At 39.4% G+C, this 20,977-nt stretch overlaps 1 protein-coding gene across 3 annotated transcripts in view; it reads right to left on the reverse strand.

Moving 5' to 3' along the window:
- The window catches only part of NEDD4L (NEDD4 like E3 ubiquitin protein ligase), a 202,659-nt gene that overhangs the window by 92,604 nt on the left and 89,078 nt on the right, over window positions 1-20,977 (reverse strand). For all 3 annotated transcript variants that reach the window (XM_072858758.1, XM_072858755.1, XM_072858759.1), the window contains exons 4-5: window positions 20,735-20,773; window positions 17,822-17,875 (exon numbers count right to left, since the gene is read on the reverse strand). In XM_072858758.1, the coding sequence (XP_072714859.1) occupies window positions 17,822-17,875; window positions 20,735-20,773 (93 nt within the window). The remainder of the gene's footprint in view (window positions 1-17,821; window positions 17,876-20,734; window positions 20,774-20,977) is intronic.

Below are 20,977 nucleotides of genomic sequence, written 5' to 3' on the forward strand. Positions count from 1 at the left end.
TTCAAAGATATCAGGTCCTCCTGTGGGACAAAGATGCGTCTATTTAATGGAAAATTAAAATATTTTACATTTTTATGTACAGATACACACTGCAAAGTTGGGCAGTTAGTTAATTGTACCAAACTCACAGTATTTACAAGTCTATATCGGGAGAGCAACCAAATTCTCTACAGACATCCTTCTTCTACCCCCTTTTTTTAATTTCTCCTATGTTAACAGAAAACTAAATATCAAAACACCAGCACAATGCAGTGCTAATTCCCTAAGACAAAACCGCCACAAGGTTTACTGTGGGGATGGCAACAGTAAGACACAGTTTTATTTTCAGTTCTCTCATTAAATATAAAGCAGGTAAGGTTTGCTTTCACTTCAGATTTTGCATTAGGGTGGATGTTGCAAGGCCAAAAAAATATTTTAAAATGCTGATGTCAGACAAACCCAAATCTATTTAAGACCCATTTCCCACATCTAAACAGTTACTGTAAGGCTTTCCCATACTCAGCTACTGTATCATTACCCACAAAGCCCACATCTGCACAGAACAAAAAATTGTATTTCACTTGCTCAGTTACTATCAAACATTTGAATACAGTAAATTAAAAACATGTAGTAGATCTCAAATAATATCACCACAAATTAATTGACTTCTGAAACCCCCTTTGGTTTTGGCTTTAAGCACCAAATTCTATCTGCTTTTTTTGCATTTCATACTTCATGTACTACTAAAAATGTTCAGAAGTTGCTAGTATAGAGCCTCACTTCAAAGAAACGGTAATCGTTTGAAAATGGAAATATAATTTATTTCATTGTGAAATTTTTATTTCCAGAATTTACTCACAAAAGCATATTTAGGCCCTGGATTACACCCAAACTGATAATTAATTATGTTTTAAACTTTACTTCCATTATAATTCCTAATATTCCTCATTTTACTTGTTCTTTTTTAGTCCTCTACGTGTGACTGCACACGACCGACTGGAGAGCAAAAGGGCAGCAATGTCAGAAACAAGGAGAGAGAGAGAGAGAGACTATTCAATGGACATATGTTAAGAGATGAAAGTAATCACAGAGTTGGCATCAGATTTGTTTTCCAAAATTCAGAATCAGAAGATTAATCTTAAAATAAAAAGCCTATCTTTGAGGTGCTTACTGAACCATAATGCCATAATACCGTTCATTCTGGGATCAGGAGAAAATCTTCAACATATTTCTGAATGTAAATCAATAAAATAAGCAATTAAGTACATTAGTATCTCACTGTCAAAGAAACAGCAAAGTCTGCCTTTTCAAAGGTGTATCAGCCTGAATAACACCAGGAAAATGTAGACAGATTTGCATGTCTCCTTCAAAACATTTTTTCTTCCCTGATGGTTGCTATGCAAATAGAAGCAACCTTTTATTGAGAGTACAGATTGTCCTTTTAGATGAACAACTGTCTTCAGCACATTTCCTTCACTCCGTAGCATTCATTTACTGAATCTTTCCCACAGAAAAGTATGTTCAACGAAAGCTCAATTTACAGTTCAGAGTGGTTTTGTGTTTTTTTTTTTTCTTTTTTTCCCCAGAGCTGAATGATAACATAGAGTAGGAGACAAAGCAGACAATCTGCAGTATGTTGCCAATATATGAACAAACCAAAATATTTGTTTTACTTAAAAATATGTGAGAATTTAAAATTCTTCCAATGACTCAGAAAGACTGATAATCACAGAAGCTGACAGACATAATCTCGAGGACTGGAGGACCTGCTACCACTTTTGAAGATGTTAGGAATTTCTACATGCTCACCTGTCGATAGAGAACAGACTGATACACAGAGTAAATTAAGACCTACAGACTTGGCGCTGAGCAAATAAATTCTGCAGTGAAGCTGTGCTGACTGGCAAGCTTTCCTAGTGGCAACCAGATAATACTGTGCTTTGAAGGAGTATTGTTTCAGCAAAGCTTGTATCTGTCCCAAACTGTCCGTCTCCCCTCTCTGCCTACCCTCATCCTGTTTAAAAGGATTTTGTTTGCTGCTATGCCTCGAACGGGACTTTGGCTGGAATGGCTGCATTGCAATTGTCGTTTGGGATTTTGTCCCACACTCTAGCAGACTGCTTACAGGTAGAGTAACGTTTAAGTGTGGACTGTACCTATGGTGAAAATGACCTCTGAGCAGCTTCCATTTACCTTAAGAAGGGCTATGAAGCTGAAGTCTTTGGCATTACTATGGCTAAATGTAAGAACAGAGTAGTAAAAGGAAGTTCACGAGTGCAACTTCAATCATACTGAAGTCAATGGCAGGATTCCTAACAACTTCAGATTGGTCAAGATTTAGCCACATACCTTCAAATCATACAAACCAGACAAAATCTTATACTGCCGTCTGAATCTTCAACACATGTGCGTGACAAACACAACCTCCTAGAAGATCACAGAATCCTAGAATCGTTTAGGTTGGAAAAGACCTTTAAGATTATCAAGTCCAACCGTAAACCTGACACTGCCAAGCCCACCACTACACCACGTCCCTAAGCACCTCAGCCAAACAGCTTTTAAATACCTCCAGGGATGGGGACTCCACCACTGCCCTGGGCAGCCTCTTCCAGTGCTGGACAACCCTTTCCATGAAGTAAAATTTCCCAATATCCAGTCTAAACCTCCCCTGGAGCAACTGGAGGCCATTTCCTCTCATCCTATGGCTTGTTACCTGGGAGAAGAGACCGACCCCACCTCTCTCCAGCCTCCTTTCAGGGCGTTGTAGAGAGCGAGGAGGTCTCCCCTCAGCCTCCTTTTCTCCAGGCTGAACAACCCCAGGTCCCTCAGCCGCTCCCCATCAGCCTTGTGCTCCAGACCCTTCCCCAGCTCCGTTGCCCTTCTCTGGACACGCTCCAGCCCCTCCATGTCTCTCTTGGAGTGAGGGGCCCAACACTGAACACAGCATTCGAGGTGCGGCCTCGCCAGTGCCCAGTACAGGGGCACGATCACTGCCCTGCTCCTGCTGGCCACACGACTTCTGATACAAGCCAGGATGCCACTGGCTTTCTTGGCCACCTGGGCACGCTGCTGGCTCACATTCAGGCTGCTGTTGACCAACACCCCGAGGTCCCTCTCTGCCTGGCAGCTTTCCAGCCACTCTTCCCCAGCCTGTAGCGTTGCATGGGGTTGTTGTGGCCCAAGTGCAGGACCCAGCACTGAGCCTTGTTGAACCTCACACAATTGGCCTCGGCCCATCAACCCAGCAATCGATCAGGCACAGACAGCTTTGCTATCTTCACTAAACATTTTAGTTTATGGTGGTTATGATTAGTTCTCTACAGAAAGCAATTCCTACCCCTCTCTTTCACCCAGCTAGTTTCTCATTTATATTTGGTAGGTTTTGTCTCAGCCTGTTCCTCTGACTCACTCCACAGCGTGGCCGAGAGCGAGTCACACGGCAGAGTGCTCCCGACATCAGAAAGGACGTTTCGCAAGCCTGGAAGTGAATCGGGAAAGCTGATAATGTCACAAGTACTGTAAACTATATAAATAAATAAAATCTTTCAGAGTTACTCTGTAGCTTGATTAGCATGCCTTGTAGAGGATCTCTTGCAATCCTACACCTTAAAATGTCAAATATTTAAAAAAACCTTCATGAATCTGTCTAGGGCTAGAAACCCATATTATGGATTACTGAATTCTGAAAAGCAGAATGTGAATAAACACACTGGTACATAACTGCAAGCTGCATCACCAAATATACCGCAATCATTTCCCAACAAGTATAGTTCACTTGTGTTTATAATAATTCAGTGTGCTGGCAAGCACTCTCTGATAGAGTTTCTAAAAATAATGAAGTGTTAGTAATACAGCAACTACAGCAGCCTCCACTTTCAGATCTTCGGAGAGAGAGCGCAAGACTGTGTGTGCGTAAGCTGAAGGAAATTCTGCTCAACTTTTCAACAATAAAGGTTCATTCCCCTTTCACGGAATTTGAAGCAAAGAAATGTCCTGTGGTAACATGATTCTGTGAATATAAAATCATGCTTGAAGCAGATTTTAAATAACTAAACGGTTAGCATATTTGTAATTTAAAGTCTTTACAACACTAAGTACTAAAAGATAAATGTATTATTGCAAAAATGTACAAAACTTAAATGAGAGGAGTTTTTCACTATCCAGGATGATATGTGCAAAATGTAATGGATATAATTCTTAGCTTTGACAACAGTGCTTTACATTTTCTTTAGCAACATGAAAATATTTTAAATAATTGTGATTTAACATAATCCCTCAAATAATATTGCCATTCCCACATCTTGATATGCTGTGGTTTTGATTTACAGGATGTAGAGTAGAAATACATTTTAAAAGCAGAAAAACTTTTTTTTTTTTAATTACATAAACTGTTTTAAACACTCACTTGAGGTAAAACTTAGGCTATAACTTTCTCAAGAAGGATTATCATCAGCCTCTATTGTCTTGTTTGAAAGGATTTTCAATGTTTGATGAATACCTTCCTTTTTAATTTTAAAGTAGCTTGCTTCCGATAATAAAAACATTTAAAATACCATACTTCAGAGTTTTATGCTTGTGTGTGTGTCCCACATTCTGCTGAATACTAAAATTAATGCTGAATAAGTACGCTCCTGTTGCCTTATTTATTATAAACAGTGATTATATATTATTCTTTGCCATTAAAAAAACCCCAAGTCTTTACGTAGTAGGATTAAGAATGTAAGACTTCAACAAGTAACTGAAAAGAAGGCCAGTCAGGTCATAGAAATTTATAGCTGAATCTCTCCTTTACTGAAGATTAAAATCCCATCTTATAACACACTTTATAGTCTCTTATTCTTTTCTAGAATACATAAAACACAGCCTGGAACTGCTAGTCACCCAGGAGGTTATTCTTTTCAACCTAGGATGAGAGAGAAGATGCAGCTTTCTACCAAAGCGACTGAAAATCTCTGAATTGACACCACAGTATAGAGTGCAGTATGTATTTTATTTGCACAACTCATCCAATCAGAAGCAAATTTTTCTTCTGGCTTTTACTCCAACACCCTGTACCCCCCTCGCCCCATGGCTTGAGGAGTCCACACACGACAGACTCAGAAACCGGAATGGTATTTTGGTAATGATAATGCCTGAGCCTTTAACTCTAGAATTAGCTCTTCCCACATATATAAGACACAGCCCAGCATTTTACTAGGTTTATAATATCAGAGGATTGAAAGAGAGAGAAGATGAGTTTTTTCCTTTTTATTTATTCATTCTTTTTGGAGACAGAAACCTGCATGGTCACACTGCTGATTTTATTAATGTATTTTTCTGTACATAATTGCTGACTTTTGGAAGCTACCAGTGTCACCCTGTTAGATTAAAAAACAGATAAAAGCACCAGATTTTAGATGAATGTATGCAGTAATACATTTTACAATGAGATTTAATCTGGAAACTAAGTAAACGGGATAGATTTGGATTTAGAACAGCTTTTTGAACTAGAACAGTCATAAAATATGCACATTCCTAAATTCTTCATTACTTGACAGCTTTTCTCAAATAGGAAAACACCTAAATAGTACAAAAAGCAATCAAGACTCTGTATCTGGTTTATTATCTGTAAGTTTCTGTGGCTAGATCTATACCAGAGCTGCTCTGGCTGGCACCTTCACTGTTAAGACTGTGTCAGCATTTCCATTATAAATTGAGGGCCTTAAAAACTCAGCTTTAAAGAGATCACTGTGTACTGAAACTCAGCATACAATTTTTCCATGCAGGAGCAAATAGTTTATTACTGCTATTAAAAAATCTGATGTTATTTGCAGCTCTTCTGCTCGAAGTTTTGTTCTGGTTTCTTTATAGAGAAATACCAAAAGACACAGCTTTCAAGGAGAAAAACACCTAACAATGAAGTCTAATAAAATCCAGAATTGTTTCCTAGGGAACTTTGAGAATGCGTAGGGATAGGGTAAAGGTAGAACTGCCAATTCTTGACTCTCTGAAGACTTGACTAAAAATTACGTATGGATTTCTTGATTCTGCAAGCTAATTCACACTACTTGCAATGTGCTATTTGTCCTCCACTCGCGTGGAAAAAAAAAAAGAAAGAAAAAACTCCCAAATCAGTCTGCTCCTTGGTACTTTCCTTCTTGTAAAACTAGCTTCTGGTCTGCACATGTTTGAACACGACAGACTGCCCCTTCCAGGACAGGAAGATCTTTTAAGAAGAGATGCGCAAGCTGATGGAAGGGCTCATTAAGAAGGGGGCCAGGTGATTTTGGGCAGGGGCACACATGAAGGAAAGGCCCGAAGTGAGCTGTAGCCTATGGCAGATCCCTGAACAGAAAAGAATGAGAAGAACGGTAATCTCTAGGCACAGTCTACCGTGGCCAGGGAGATACCTTTCTTTCAGTGCAACCTAGATGGAGGTTTGTTGAGGAGAGAGGAGGGAAGGAGAAGTGATTTTGTCCTTGACAGAAAACCTAAAAAGACTTGAGGGATGGAATTCATCACCTCTACCTGCAGATGTCAACGAAGTCCTTATCTGCAGAGAACAGAGGCTTTCCAGATAGTCATCTGCACTCCTTGTATAGCAAGTGGAGAGACAGGAAATTCATAGCACTATTCATTTGAGCTATTTTAAACATCTAGCTAAGGGTGACATGAATTATGTTCTAGAAATGCCTATTAGAGTCCAGACAGCAATCCCTGAAGTAGGTCTCCAAACTTAGGCATGTGCAATATAAAAGATCAAATCGTTGTGTAGCATCAGCCCTGTGCAGCACTGGCAGAGCAGCAGCCTTTTAAAGGTGCAGAACACTTGCCCCACCGTTTGTCTACTAATGGCCGTGTGCGGGCGAGCTGTACTGACTCAGCTGTCCTTAAAGAGACTCTGGGAAGAAATACTTGCTTCTGATAGAGCTTTTGTCCATTTCAGAAGACCTCTAAATTTTCAAGAATATGCTCCTGGTATAACAAAGGCTAGCAAATAAACTGTTAACAATTTGACTTCCTTTGTTTTGCACCATTTAGAATGCTGTACCGCACTCAGTAATTGCTTCTGAAATGGAAGATGCAGAAACAGTTCAGCATGGCTCGGCCATAAGCATCACACACCAAACACCAGAAGTGTGAATGCCGCCAATTTTAACTCTCTGCACAGGTAATTGCCGCTACGCCTGCATGGACAGATGAACAGACAGACAGAAGGAAAGTCTCTAATGCCAAGTGTGTTTTCACTCTGCACGTTAGATCTTCATGGAGCGACTGCTGGTTCTAGTATACTTCATCATCCACACGAAAACAGGATAGGCAGATAAACAGTTATATGTCAGTTCCTTAGGAACAAGATTTGTCCCATTTTTGGCTATTTATTCTTTGACATTCTCGGACATTTAGGTTTGGTTCAGAAATTGTAAGAGAAGCAATTAAACCTCTTTTCCAATTCAAAAGCACCACCATTCCCCATACCAACTCAAGTCCTAAGAAAGTATCAGCATGGGTGCTAAAGATGACAAATGATGTTAAATTAAGTGCTGAATACTGTGTCAAGGACAGGCTGGTGAATGACCACAGGAGTGGGCAAGAAGAGCAATGCTAAAAGAGAAAATTAATATCTCTCTCTGTAGACTGCATTAACTAACCTGAAACAAATAAACTCTTTCAATGGTTCTTTGAAGGGGGGGGGGGGGGGGGGAGAATCCCTTCTCATTTTGTTTCATCTTTAAAGATTTCCATCAGTTTTTCTTGTGCTGATCAACAATATATAAACCATTTGGTGCCTCAGTACCATCTCAGGGAAGAGACTTTCAGACTTTGCCATAGTTTACACTGAAACACTGAAGGATTTTTTTTTTTTTTCCAATCAAATGGATTGGTTTATGTACAAAAGTAAAAAAACAGAAAATTCAATCCAGAATTGTATTTCACACTAACCAAAATATGTCTCTTACTTTGCAAATCACACTGGTAAAAATACAGAACAATGTTATTCCTCCACTGCCCTTTTTAATTCTCATACAGTGGTACGTGCCTTATAAATTAAGGCTTAGCACAGGGCAAGTACAGACAATTGCTACTTGTTCATTAGAGCTAGGTCAGGTCACAGGATGGAATTGCTAGTCAAGAAACTCTTCTTTTCCAACCCACTGGATCCAAGACAGACTAGAAATCTGAAACAAGTGGATAAGGAAAATAAATACCATGGTAGAAATATGGCCTGAAGACGTGGCCAATGCAAGCTCCTCTACAAATCCACCATCTTCAAAGGATTACAAACAATGATATTTCACTTTCTTTTGCTTCCTGCAGTGAAGGCTTAGCTAGCTGACAGGGTATACTTCCCGTCAGATGTTTCTTCCTTGAATATCACTGTGCACAGAAAACTACATCCATTAAGACAACAGTGATCCACAATGCTGGGGCAATGATATATAGAAATATAAAGATGGCATAGTAGCACTAAAGCAGACACTTGTTATTGAAAACTGTATAATTTGGGAGACTGCCTACAGAATAAATATTCAAGCTAAAAAAAGCACAATGTTGGTCATCCCTTAAGTAGGCTTTATTTTTTATTTAAATGTATTACATTTTTTCCAATGTGTAAAATTGAATAAAAATGTATTTCCCTCATTTGACACACACCCCTCAGCCACAAAAAAAGCTATTCCAAGACTTCTATATCATAGTCTATGAATGTCTTGGAGCATGGTGTGTCAAGAGGTTTTGACCAAAACCAGGATAATAGTAAACACCAATCTATAAGGCAAGTTGTAATTGGCATTTTTTCCCTTTTATTTGATAATATATCCCTTTTCTGACAAATTGCTGTCAATATATACAGCTGATAGGTCAGCTATATATACTTTTCTGCATGGAGAATTTGTATGCATTTCTGAACACAAGTTCCTATATATCTGATATTAGTTCACAGTCCAACTAAAGTAGAAATATTGTAGTAGGGTTTCACTGTGTAAGGAAGGTCTACAGAAGTACTGAATTCTTTAGATATACATTTCTAATCCTAGGTAGAGCAGAAATGTGCATCTTTTATGCACACAATTTAACATTAGATACTATTTTAGTAACACCGTTGAACCCCAGAAAATCTTCATCAGCAGTTCCTCTAAACCAACCGGCAGTCTCACTGACCCGCTTTCTCTTAGGTCAAACCCACAAATAAATAATCCCCAATATGATTAAACACATTCGACTCATAGCTCTCCTAGCGGGATATAAAAGAGGATGGTTCAAGGTTTTAAACCTGCCTAGTAGTACCAATTTTCTGAGTGGACTGCTACCTATTCTTTGCAAAGTTCTGCCCTCATAGAAACCTATTCCAAATCAGAGGAGGTCACTAGGGTAAGAAGGGGTTACCAGGGGTTACCACTTTTTACGCTGAAGAGGTATCACTGAAACTAAGAACATCAAGTGGCACGGAAGAACTAAGAGGAGCATTCATCCCCTCTAGAAAAAATACACTGTCAAAACACATTGTACTATATGTCGTAATATAATAATGCATTAAAATACATTATTATATTATTCTGAATAAGAGTTAAGATTTTTCCTCATCTGCATTGCAGTCAGTAATTAGCAACTGACAATTACATAATTTTGTAGAAGGATTCTAGCAAACAATTCTGCCTTTCCTGTACACAGCTTTATTAACAGTAGTTGGCTCTGCTCTAGGTGATAAAAATTATTCCTGATCAAACAAAGCTCACCCCTGACACATCTGAAGTCCACTGCCTCAGTGACAGGCAGAGGTCTCCCATGACAGCATTGCCATTAAAACAATGGAACTGGTATCCCTTTCCCCAGCAAAATTCGGCGTATCAACAGAAGCCTGAAGTTTTGAATGACCTCTGACAAAGGGCAGAGTGAGGCAGGGAAGTGGATGTTTCAGCCTTTGGGAGAGGCAGCAGCAGAGGAGCAGCAGTTCTAGTTCCTTAATTCCGTTGAGTTCCACACTCTTCAGATGAACTTTTTAACCACTTCCCATAGAGTCCATACGAAAGCCATCACATGCATGGCACGTGTTCACCCAACCCCTCTTCCACTTTCACATAAAGTAAATTTTGGCAAAGACGGTGTCTCAGCTAGAGGTTAGGCAATCAATCGCTGGTTTGCCACACGGCACCAGCCTGAACGAGGCACACGTCTTGGGTGCCCACATTCAAGTCTTCCGGGCCCCGTGCAACACAGAATTTTGGCCCTTTGTGATTGCTGAACTGCGTTTGTCCTAGCTTGCTCTTTTTGGTTTACATGCCCCAATCCCAGCTGATATCTTAGGAGCATAAGTAGATTCTCTGTACTTTCACAACAGTATTTATTCTGAAATTATTTCTAAGAAAGGAGAATAAAAGCCGAGTTGTGAGAAGTACAGACTTGCAGAGTCAAGAGTTGCCATTTCTGTTTGTTAACTAAATATAATTCAATACTACTACTACATTTTGTTAGGGCACTTTGTATTTTTATCACAACAAAGATGCCTTTGTCAGGTCTCTGAAACAGTTGTCCAAGACATGAGATTTTTGAAGTGTTTCCCACAAATACAGCTATGCACTCACAGACCCCAAATTATAAACAATGTGAGTATTTGTCATATGCCACAGTATATATACACACTTAGCAGTAGCCTATTGCATTACATATAAAATACCATAGTCGTCACAAGAATTTGTAACAAGGCTTCCAAATAAAATTTTTCACAATTGGACATAAGCTCATACTTTACTTAATATTTTATAATGACTTGTAATGAAATACATCCTGCTTGCCCCAAAAGGCTTCTGTCTAAAACAGAAGATATTTGAAAGGTCATAAACACTTGGTAGCAGTAGGACTGCAGACGCCCGCTTGAATGTTTTCACTCAAGATAAATAAGGCTGTAGCAGCTGCTGCTCACAGCCCCAGGCCCATGCCCTATATCAATCAAATACACACAAACTTGTTTAACTGGAAGAGTCTAGAATTTTTTTTTTTTTTTTTAGCTAACAACTATAAAACATGGCAACTTTTCCCCTCAGCTTAACAGAACAAATATTTCCAGGCACACCCTTACTCAGCATCATAGGTCCTCCAAACAAGCTTCTGTGGCATAGATTAAAAATGACACCCTACTAAAGAATGTTTTATATGCAGACAAAATAAAGCAAAACTTCCACCAAAATGCCTTCATCCCCCACACTTCCTATGGCACCTTGCCTAGCCAACCACCTCTGCCCACAATATTTCTGGGCTTACTACAAATATGAGAAAACACCACAAAAAAGTTTTACGTTTCAATTAATTCTCCATTTTTGAAACTTTTTGCACTAAAGAATGCAAGTACCATTTGGACTGAGTGCCTCTCTGACTGCCATGCTTCACGGCTGACTAAATTGATTTCACATGGCAACTAAAACTAAGAGCACATAGGAACAAATTTCATAATTCTCCTCTGGAAACACTGAAGTATGTCTTCGCTATGTGAATCACTACTACAGCGAAGATCAAAGAAGTGACTCCGGGGGGTAGATCCTTCAGGAAAATGAGAACTGCTGCAGAGATGCTGGGGCACATCTCTGCAAGCTGCACAGATCTGCAAGCCTCTGATATGCTATAGCTACTTATATAATTGGTTATGGTGGTTCTCCATGAACAGCTATTATTGGAAAGGAACAAGGGATAATAAATAGGAAAGGGAAAATCAGACATACTTTTTTTTCCCATTTCATTTTTAGTATGAGATTTAGATTCATTTTAGTATGAGAACACTTAACATACTGTACTGCATACATGAAAGTCAAATGAAGAAGAAAAATCAGTGAAGTTTCTGCATTCCAAATTTTCCTGCTGAAATGTTCTCAGGCTGGCAGGAAAGCTACTATGCACTACTTAACAAAACTGCTAGCTTATAGAGACTGAAATGAAACCTGCACCGGCAAGGGATTTTTTTATTATTATTATTTAACTTTTTTAAAATAAAAGCTTAGGGATACTTTGTGATTTTCTACTCACAATGTCCACTGAAGAGCTAAAAAGAAGGTTATACTGGAATAACTTGGAGACTATTAGCTTTTTCATAGGAAAGCTGCAGAGTCATCATACGGCCTTGCTGCAGTGAGCAGCTGTCTTTCTGTGCTACATTTCACTGAACGAAAGCGCAGGAGAACGAGAGCACACAAGCAACCAAGACCCAAATCTCTCTTAGTGAATCTGTTTTCACAGCTGGAGACAGAGTGCTTACTATTCTATATACAGCATCACTGAGCTTAGGAACTCAAGTGGGCAGTGTTAAATTGCACAGTAAAGCAATTTAAGCAAATGACTAATCTAAACCCTGAAGTTTCATTCCTCCTTTGGTCTTTTAAAAAGTGGCTTAGGACCATAAAACATCAATCCTCTCCCATTATAACAAAGAAAAACGAGAAGATGAGTTTTGTCATCTTAATGCAGAATCAAGACAAATACAAACAAGACAGTTTATTAGGTTGTGCCAAGCTACTTGTACAGTTGTTTGATCAGGACTTGTGGCACACACAAAAAAAGGACATGTTTTTAATTTCCAGAAGGCAAAAAACCAAACCAAACAACACTGTAAGATTTTTTTTTTTCTAACTCTTGGTACCTTATCTGCTAAGTCAGTATCTTGATTGGAATTATCGTAAGATTTCTGTAGTCTTAGCCACTACTGCATTATAATACACATTTTGAAATGGCGTAGAAGTACACACAGTATACATGATACTTAGAAGGTGTCAAAGTATTTGTTTTTAAAAACAGAGTGCATGAAGAATTCTTCATGCAGCATCGTCTCAGCCAACTAAATTAACACGAACACTTAATTTGCCATTTGAATGTTCTGATTTTTAAAAATCTTTCCAGCTGACGTAACACTGAATTAAGAAACATGTGTGACATTAGGATCTCAAAATATTACACTGGATGTAATCATAACTGAGAGCAAAGTTACGCTAGATTAGAAATAGAGATGATCCGTGGCTTGCTCCAGAGAAATGCAGAACATTCTAGCACTAACAACAGAAGTGCTTCTGTTGCCTCAAGTCTAGAAGCCTTTGTATGGCAATTCTGTATTTTACTAGCATAGCACACTCAGCGTCATACTTACTGCGGTGCTGGCTGTTGTAGGACCAGGGGTGCCACGACCCTCTTTACCAACAGCCTGATTTTGTTCTTCAGGACCGCGGGTGACAAGAATTCTGAAGTGCTGCTGCCTCGTGTTTTGATCTGGTCTGATTTTAAACAAGCATCCCTGCCCTTGAGGAATCCGCTCTACTGAATTGCTTCTAGATATTTCTGACCCATTCCTGCCGTTTCCATGCAGTTCTGAATTCAATCCATCATCTGTGGGGCTAATTTCTTCTGTTGGCGGCTGGACAGGGTAGGAAGTACTCCTTTCTAGCCGTATCCGAGGATACCTGACCAATCGGTCCCCTTTTGTTCCAGTAAAACCAAAGTTATATTCGCCTCCTGCACCTGTACCACTTGTCTGCGGCTGCTGTAACTGGAGAACAAAGAACTTTTTCCCTGAATTCACTGACATATCTGGCACATGTTGCAAAGACCAGCGCCGGGGTTCAGGGGTGGGAGCATTATTTTGAGCCTCAGTACCAAAGGGTAGTAGAGTAACCTGAGGCACGTCTGCACTTGAAGCCCGATGCTGAATCCTCACACCACTTATGTTTAAGCCTGAAGCTGCTTCATTTGCCTCATCTTCTTGGGTAGCTGATGAAGCATCCTCACTCTGGTTATTAGAAGGAATAGTACAATATATTCTACGATTACAGCAAATAGTTCCATTAATCTGTTGCCCTAACTCTTCCGTCAGCCTGGGCGGAGAATTTTCAGGAGTCACCTCTGGACTGCTTGGAGAATAATGGTTTTCAACAGGGGATGCATAATGCTCCCTAAAGTCTGAGAATTTACAAGGAAGTGTCCCCTCAGGAGATTCCAGGGTTGCGCACTCGTCCGCGCAGCCGTTCGCAGCTTTGCGCTGAAGAGAGATCTGCATTGACGAGCTTCTTGTTGGACGCACATCAATACTGTTCAGCAGCTGGGGAATAAACATGGATGTACTCCTTTTTAAGGAGCCCACTTCTTGCAAATCGCCGCCACCACCATAATCTGCTCCGTGTCGGGAGAAAGCGTGAGGACTGTTTCTTCTTGGCAAAGTGTGGAATGCCATGAAAAAGTCATCTTCTCTCTCCCGGTCGAGGATCTCTGATTCGGGGGCTGTGTTGCTTCGCCCAGAGCCAAAATGAAACCGCAGCCGATGGGCCATGGTTTTACAGAGAGAAGAAAAGGAGAGGGAGAACAGCAACAATTCAGGCACTGCCAGAAGTTAAAAACCAAAGACATAAACTCCAAGAAAAAGTGTCCCATCTGCCAAACTGTTAGCACTGCAGCCCTGATAGCGACAGATAGCAGAAATAGCCCAAGTGGCAAGCAGCATTCCAGGCATGATTGGGTAAGAGCAATCAGCGCTCCTACACACTGTGACATAGGGTAGGATGGTGGGAGTCACGTGGCCTGGTTCCCCCTCTCCAATGTAAGCTAGTGGGGGTTTTGTTTTTTCTTTTTTTTTTTAATGCCAGCAAGAGCCTGAAACAGCACCTTCACAGCTGCTCCTTTTCCATCAGAGAGGAGCAGCCCCAGCGGGAGAGCTCCCACAGCTGACTAAGGCAGCGAACACACTCGGCACTGCTATAAATCTAAACCACATCATATTCACAAGGCACATTTGTATAAAGCACACGCACCAAATTTAACTACAACAAAACCACTTCGATTTAGCGTTAAAAGTTTAAGTCAACTCCACATGCAAATGAGAAAAATTATTTCAAGCTTAACATTTTGGTGTGTGTTACAGCATTAGGCTATCATGGCAGAACATGAATAAATATAGCACGGTTATGCTTTCAATTTTAACTGTGCTCATAACGTGATTAAGCAACAAACTTCTTGCCTTTAAAAAGCCACAACTTTTACATTGTCCCTACGAACGCAACATAACCTACGCTACCCTGCGCAGTCCCTTTTAATAATTAAAAATTACAACAAAGCAATCATACATATGGCAAAGATTTCTCACACAATAAAAACAGCAGAAATGTGCAAGATGGCAGGAGACAAAGTTTCTTTTTCAGTTTTACCAGGCAGTAAAGGCGAGTGAAAACCGGAGACGGCTGTTGCATGTCGGTTTGTACCGATTTGTCTTAAACACCGTACAGAAACTCTGCCCATTGCTGGCCAGCCTCCAGTGAGAAAGTTAGCAATATTACCACGAGTGTGATTGCCAGCATGGAATACAGTTACGCACTCTGAGAGCCAAAAGACCTCAGAAGAAGAACAGACAGACAGGACACACCAAAACGTAAAACAAACACCCTAAATCAGCTCTGTTACCACGCAGAAGCTCAGTGATCTGAGGATACTCACATTTGAAGTGTGCTCACAATAGCACTTGTTAGCACGTACTAGAAAAGAAACTCTGTTTAGCAAGAACTGTAGCCTCCTTTCAATACATGGACATTTGTTCCTTAGGACAACTTGAAAGCCTAAGTTTTATCAACAGCTCTGAAAACTTGTAGGTGGAGGGTCAATACTCTATCTAGATATTTAAACCTGTTTGCAAGCAGCTTGTTTTCAAAAGACAGAAAATGACCAATCACGAGAGAAATGGAAGCTTAAAACGATGTAACTGCCAACAGACAGCACAATCCCTTATTGTTTTAAGTGGACTATGAGCCAACAAGATGAAAAACATGAATTGCTTCTACACAGCAACAGTACTGTAGATTGCCTTGTGGAAGCACAGGTGTTGGTATTATTGTATCTTATTTTTCAGATAAAACATATTATCCAAGGCCACAGTCTCTCTTTGCACCACAGATGAAGCTTGCATCATATACTCTCTATTTTGACTGGGGGATAGAAAGGAAAGGGTGTAGTGCAAAGACAGAAAGTGCTTTGATAATTTGGGAACACGAAGAAGAAACAAAGTTCCTGCGATAAAAACCATGCAAGTACTGACAGTAAGTATTTCAGAGTAAAGCCAAAATAATCAGTTCAATGCCTCCATTCTGTAAACATAACCCGATGGAAATCTGCTACTCTAAAAACCCCAATGTACTTACTTTGTCAATAGATCAGAACACCTTCTGAAAGGAAAACAATGGCTCCTAAACCACAGGTTGCTGCCTTTGCAAGGAGGTTACGAGCCCAAGGGCAGACTGTCTACAGAAGTAGGATCACAGGAAGAACAAACAGAAAACGGTTCAACAATAAAGTAGTACCGCAACTGCCAGCGTACGGCCAGTACTGCACACAGAAACTTAAAAATCTTAAGCAATATCTCTGAAATGAGCGTACCAAAGCTGTCATTTCTCAGCTGTCACTGTGTATAGAATTTTTTCCGGAACCACCGCCCCGTCACTGTCCACACGGACATCCCCCTCCACGTCACTGCCCTCTGCGGGCCAGAGCGAAGCCTCTTCCACGAGTTCAGCCTTGTCCTCTGCGCCAACACCAATGTATTCCAATCATCCCCAAGAGACGTGCAAGCCACACAGTAGTGTCAGCACAGTCCTGAGCCCGGGCTTACATGCTCTGCCTCGCAGTTACGGTTACAGGATTTCTGCTTCAGCGTTGTTTGCATCAGCTGGCGATGGAAGAGGACCTTAAAGCTGGGAAGAACTGACCAATGATCTCCTTTAAGTTCAAAAGGTATAGGACAGTTTTAATGGTGCAAGTGGTCATTATCATCATTATATGTCAATAACTACGCTTACAGTCAGCCCACTCTAAATACACACTGTCACAGATTTACCGATTTACTTCCTCCTAAAGGAGGATATAATCATTTGGCTGTAAGTCCTTTTTTTCCCCAGAAGATTACAGCTAGTATGTTTTCCTTTGCTCTACATTTAATAGGAAGACAGAGGAAAAGATATATTTTTTGAAGACAGATGTTTCCATACTGGGTTTTTTTTTAATAAAAAGATCTTGACAACACTGATCCTAATCTTCACACAGCAAACAAGTTTAGCAGAGCCTGTGCTGCACCCAACCAAGAAAAGGTAATGCCTGATCTCATAAACAAAGAGATGGTGTAACAATTTTCAGAAGACAAAAAACCCAAACTGTCGTTTGCCCAGTACGCCACTGCACTGGCATATTTACCCTAATATGTTCAGAACGACAGCGTCACTTACTCCACATATGGCTATGTGAAAACCTTCTCTACTTTATCATAACAAAGCAAGCAGCAATAAGATGTTGGAAGACTCCTCTAGAAGAGCTACTGCATCAGACAAATCAAGTTCAAGACTAAACACACTAACAATATGCTGGGCGTTATGAAGCAGAGAACTGAAAAACATAACAGAGAGCATTGTTTTGCCGTTACCTTAAACCTTCATACACCCACATCTTGAGCACAAGGTGCAGCTCTGCTAACCACATCCCAAAAAAGGATGCAGAAGTATTAAAAGGTACAGGAAAGAGACACTAAAATGGTCAGAGGATGAAGCAGCTGCTTTGTCAGTGACTAAAAAGGTTGGGACTTCATCAGTTTGCACCGGAAAAGCCTAAGGAAGAATATGATGAGGTTTTCAGAATACTGGGTTAAGGAGGACCATTTTGGTCTGACCCAGCAGGGTACTACTTTTGTGTTTAATGCTCTATTAGTCCCAAAAGCAGATGTTTTTTATGATTCTAGCTGCATTTCTTAGCACACTTACTTAAACAACAGATAAAAGTACACCTTTAAGATGTGCTATATTTTCATCAGCTGTGTTACATGGAGCCTTGTGATTAGTAAAACCCAATCAAGACAAGCACTCACCAATCTGTTTTCATCGAAGACTTCAAAAAGGAGACGATGATTGGTTGGGTTTACCTATGAGAAAATTCAAATAATGTCACTTTAAGTTCATTACCTTGATGATAACAATATATGGGTGCTAGTTCATACAGTGATTAAACCAAGGCAAAAACAACAGGACTAACAGGTTTTATGTAAATCTTTAGTTTTACTTAAACTGGAGCACTAGAACACTTTGTTTCTAAACCCTACTGCAACTAGAAATAGCCTAGCAGTTAACATGAAAAGCTCTCATTTACTGTGCTCAGTGCAAGACAGCTACTGTTTTTCTCTTACTGCAGAAAGCTCCGAAGAGAAAAGGCATGGCTGCTGCGTACCGCCAAGCTGCACGCAGCCATACGGCCAAGAGGAATTTGGAGAGGACAACCCTGGGCAAACCACGGCTGCTTCTCTCTCATGTCACCCCCAGTACGTGCGGCACCCAGGAAGGACTGATGTGGGGGCTTCAGCTGCCTTGAGCACACCAGCAAAGCTAACTTGGTCTCAGGAAAGATGGCCTGGCCAAAGCAACAAGCTCTGTGTTGAGGGAACAAGTCCCAGGCTGGATAGACTATCAGGGCTCCCAGATTTTTTTTCTTAGTCTGCAAAGCTCAACTAAAAAGTAGGGAGCAAGAGTTTTACTGTATTTCTTTCAGAATTTCACAATCCTCTATATTTTGGACTGACTATCGCTCACCATTTCTAGCCCATTTATCATACGTGCCTGTGGAAAACCCAACAGAAGACTCTCCAACACTTGGAAACAGCAAATATACCTCCAGAAAATTATTTACATTGAAGTAAATTTAAGCAGAAAGAATGCCAATATCTAAAAGGAAAAAAAACAACCAAACAAAGAACTCTGGCAGGAAGACAAAACAGCCACTATTAAACAAGAAAAAAGTTCTATAGTATTTGATCCACTTGATACATTTTTTCAGAAAAAATTTGTAAGCCAGGTTACTATGACCAACTTGTTTAATTAAGAAAATTTAGAAACTATATTCTGCAGTGGACTGATAGTTCTTTGGGGGCAGTGATGGACTTCCCAGTTTTGAGAAGATCAGAGAATTGTGACACACAAAAAAGGGTAATGTATTACTTTATATATTCACATTATTGTTTAGGATTTTCAAGATATTTTAACAGAGCTTTATCTGTAGTTTAAGCAACACAAATTGTGGCAGTTTTCTGTATTCTCTGTTCCAGGGAAAAGTAAATTATTAAAAAGCTACCTTGAATAATATCAGTTAAAATTAGAAGCACAAATATACATAACAAGCTTGCTTAATCCTGAGTAAATACATTTCACTTTAAAACACATGAATTTCCTTTAAAACACATGAGTTCCTTACTGTCTGTCTTACAACTCAGCATGTTTATGAGACAAGTACTCATAAAGATGGCTTACGGAGGGTGAGGTCACCCGTTTCTGAATCACGTATGCAGTTGGGATAAAATTTAGGAGAGCTTGAAATGTCTTCAGATAGATAAACAGTTGAAAACTTCCTTTCCCTTCCCTTCCCTGTGCAATGGTCATGATGGTAATCTCTAATTTGTTCTCTGTGCTGAAGCAAAGGCATTTGAACACTTCTCACCATAAAACACTCTCTTACTAGGGTAATGACTTTCTAGTAAAATTACAGTATTAAAATTCCTCTGCATTTTTACAGGCAGGTAGCTGAAGTTATCCCATGGTAGAGCCACCTCTGTAACGAGAGGTGTGCAAGCATCAGAAACCACTGTGATGACAACAGAAAACCTTAGGCCCAGCCATAATTCAGCGTCAAGACAGTTCCTATGGACTCTGTGTAACTTAAAAAAGTGTAAGCCCATATTTTCCCCTCTGAGTACATTACAAAAATCAAAATATTTCACTAGATAAAGATGATTTTAGATAGGTATTACCCAGTTGCAAAACCTAGAAAAGCTATTTGGTACGTGTTTAAAAATAAAAATACCACTTAAACCTCAAAAACCTGTGTATTAACAATTACATTGGTGGGAATGATCTATCTAAAAGATCCTATTAGCAAGACAGTCAATTGCGAAGACTCTATAAATGACGTTTGATACGATACCCGTTTTTAACAGCCTACGATGACATCTTTTCTTAAGCAGCTGTTTAAGATTAAATTTTAAAAACCACTGAAATTCTACCTCACCTTCTTTTGTGAAAGCTACAGCTGCACTAAAATTAAGTCATTCTTTGGAAAAATATTTTCAGCAACTAAATAACAAAGTTGTGATCGCCCTTATTTGTATTATGTTGGTTTTGATAATCACTATTTTAACCCCTCCTTTACCACTGTCAAATACTTAAAATTGTTTTTTCTGATAAAAATCACTCAGTTTTAGCTATAACTTGGTTGTCATTTTAAGCAAGATCTAGAAAGATTAAAGTGAAACTACAAAAAAAACCCCAACATATTTTGACCTTTTTGGCAAGTAACATAAAGGCCAAGAAAAATTACTTTTTCTATCTTCCTTCTCTACATTTGTATTTCATTATTTTTTGCCACAACTTAAATTTCATACAGCTCTTGGAAATAACTCTGTTTATTTGCCACTGCATTAACATTTTAACCACAGCAAACATGCTCTGCTAGAAGACATTTTCAAGTAAAAAGAATTTTTTGTCATATATATTAACTCAAAACTTACTCTAAATAAAATCTCAAATTGTGAAACAGTCCATTCCTAATTAACCTTATGCCAATTTCTGCTGATCATTCCATCACTACAGAAACAGAAGAGCAATTACATCTGGACAAGCTTTTTTTTATGTAAACATATAAACAACAAATAAAAAATAAGCTTCTTCCCAACTGTATAAAATGCAATGTGATTAATTGTACATGTTATAATAATGATTGCAAGTAGAGGGAAACTTACTCTGAAATAAAATTCTTCATTCCATTTTGGATTCAGTGTCTGTAAAAGAAATAAAAATATTTACATACTAAAATTTCTTTAGGTTTGCCATTTTGCAATCATCAAAATGTGCATGCAAGTGACAATTTTCTAGGGAAAAAAAGGAGAAAAAAGCATGTCATTAAAAAATTGGAAGAAAAAAAAAAATTGCCATCAAATTATTTAGAAATTCTCTACTGAGTAAACCAAACGTGGGAGGATATT

This window comes from Ciconia boyciana, chromosome 4 (genome assembly GCF_034638445.1).
Source record: "Ciconia boyciana chromosome 4, ASM3463844v1, whole genome shotgun sequence".
Taxonomy (NCBI): domain Eukaryota; kingdom Metazoa; phylum Chordata; class Aves; order Ciconiiformes; family Ciconiidae; genus Ciconia; species Ciconia boyciana.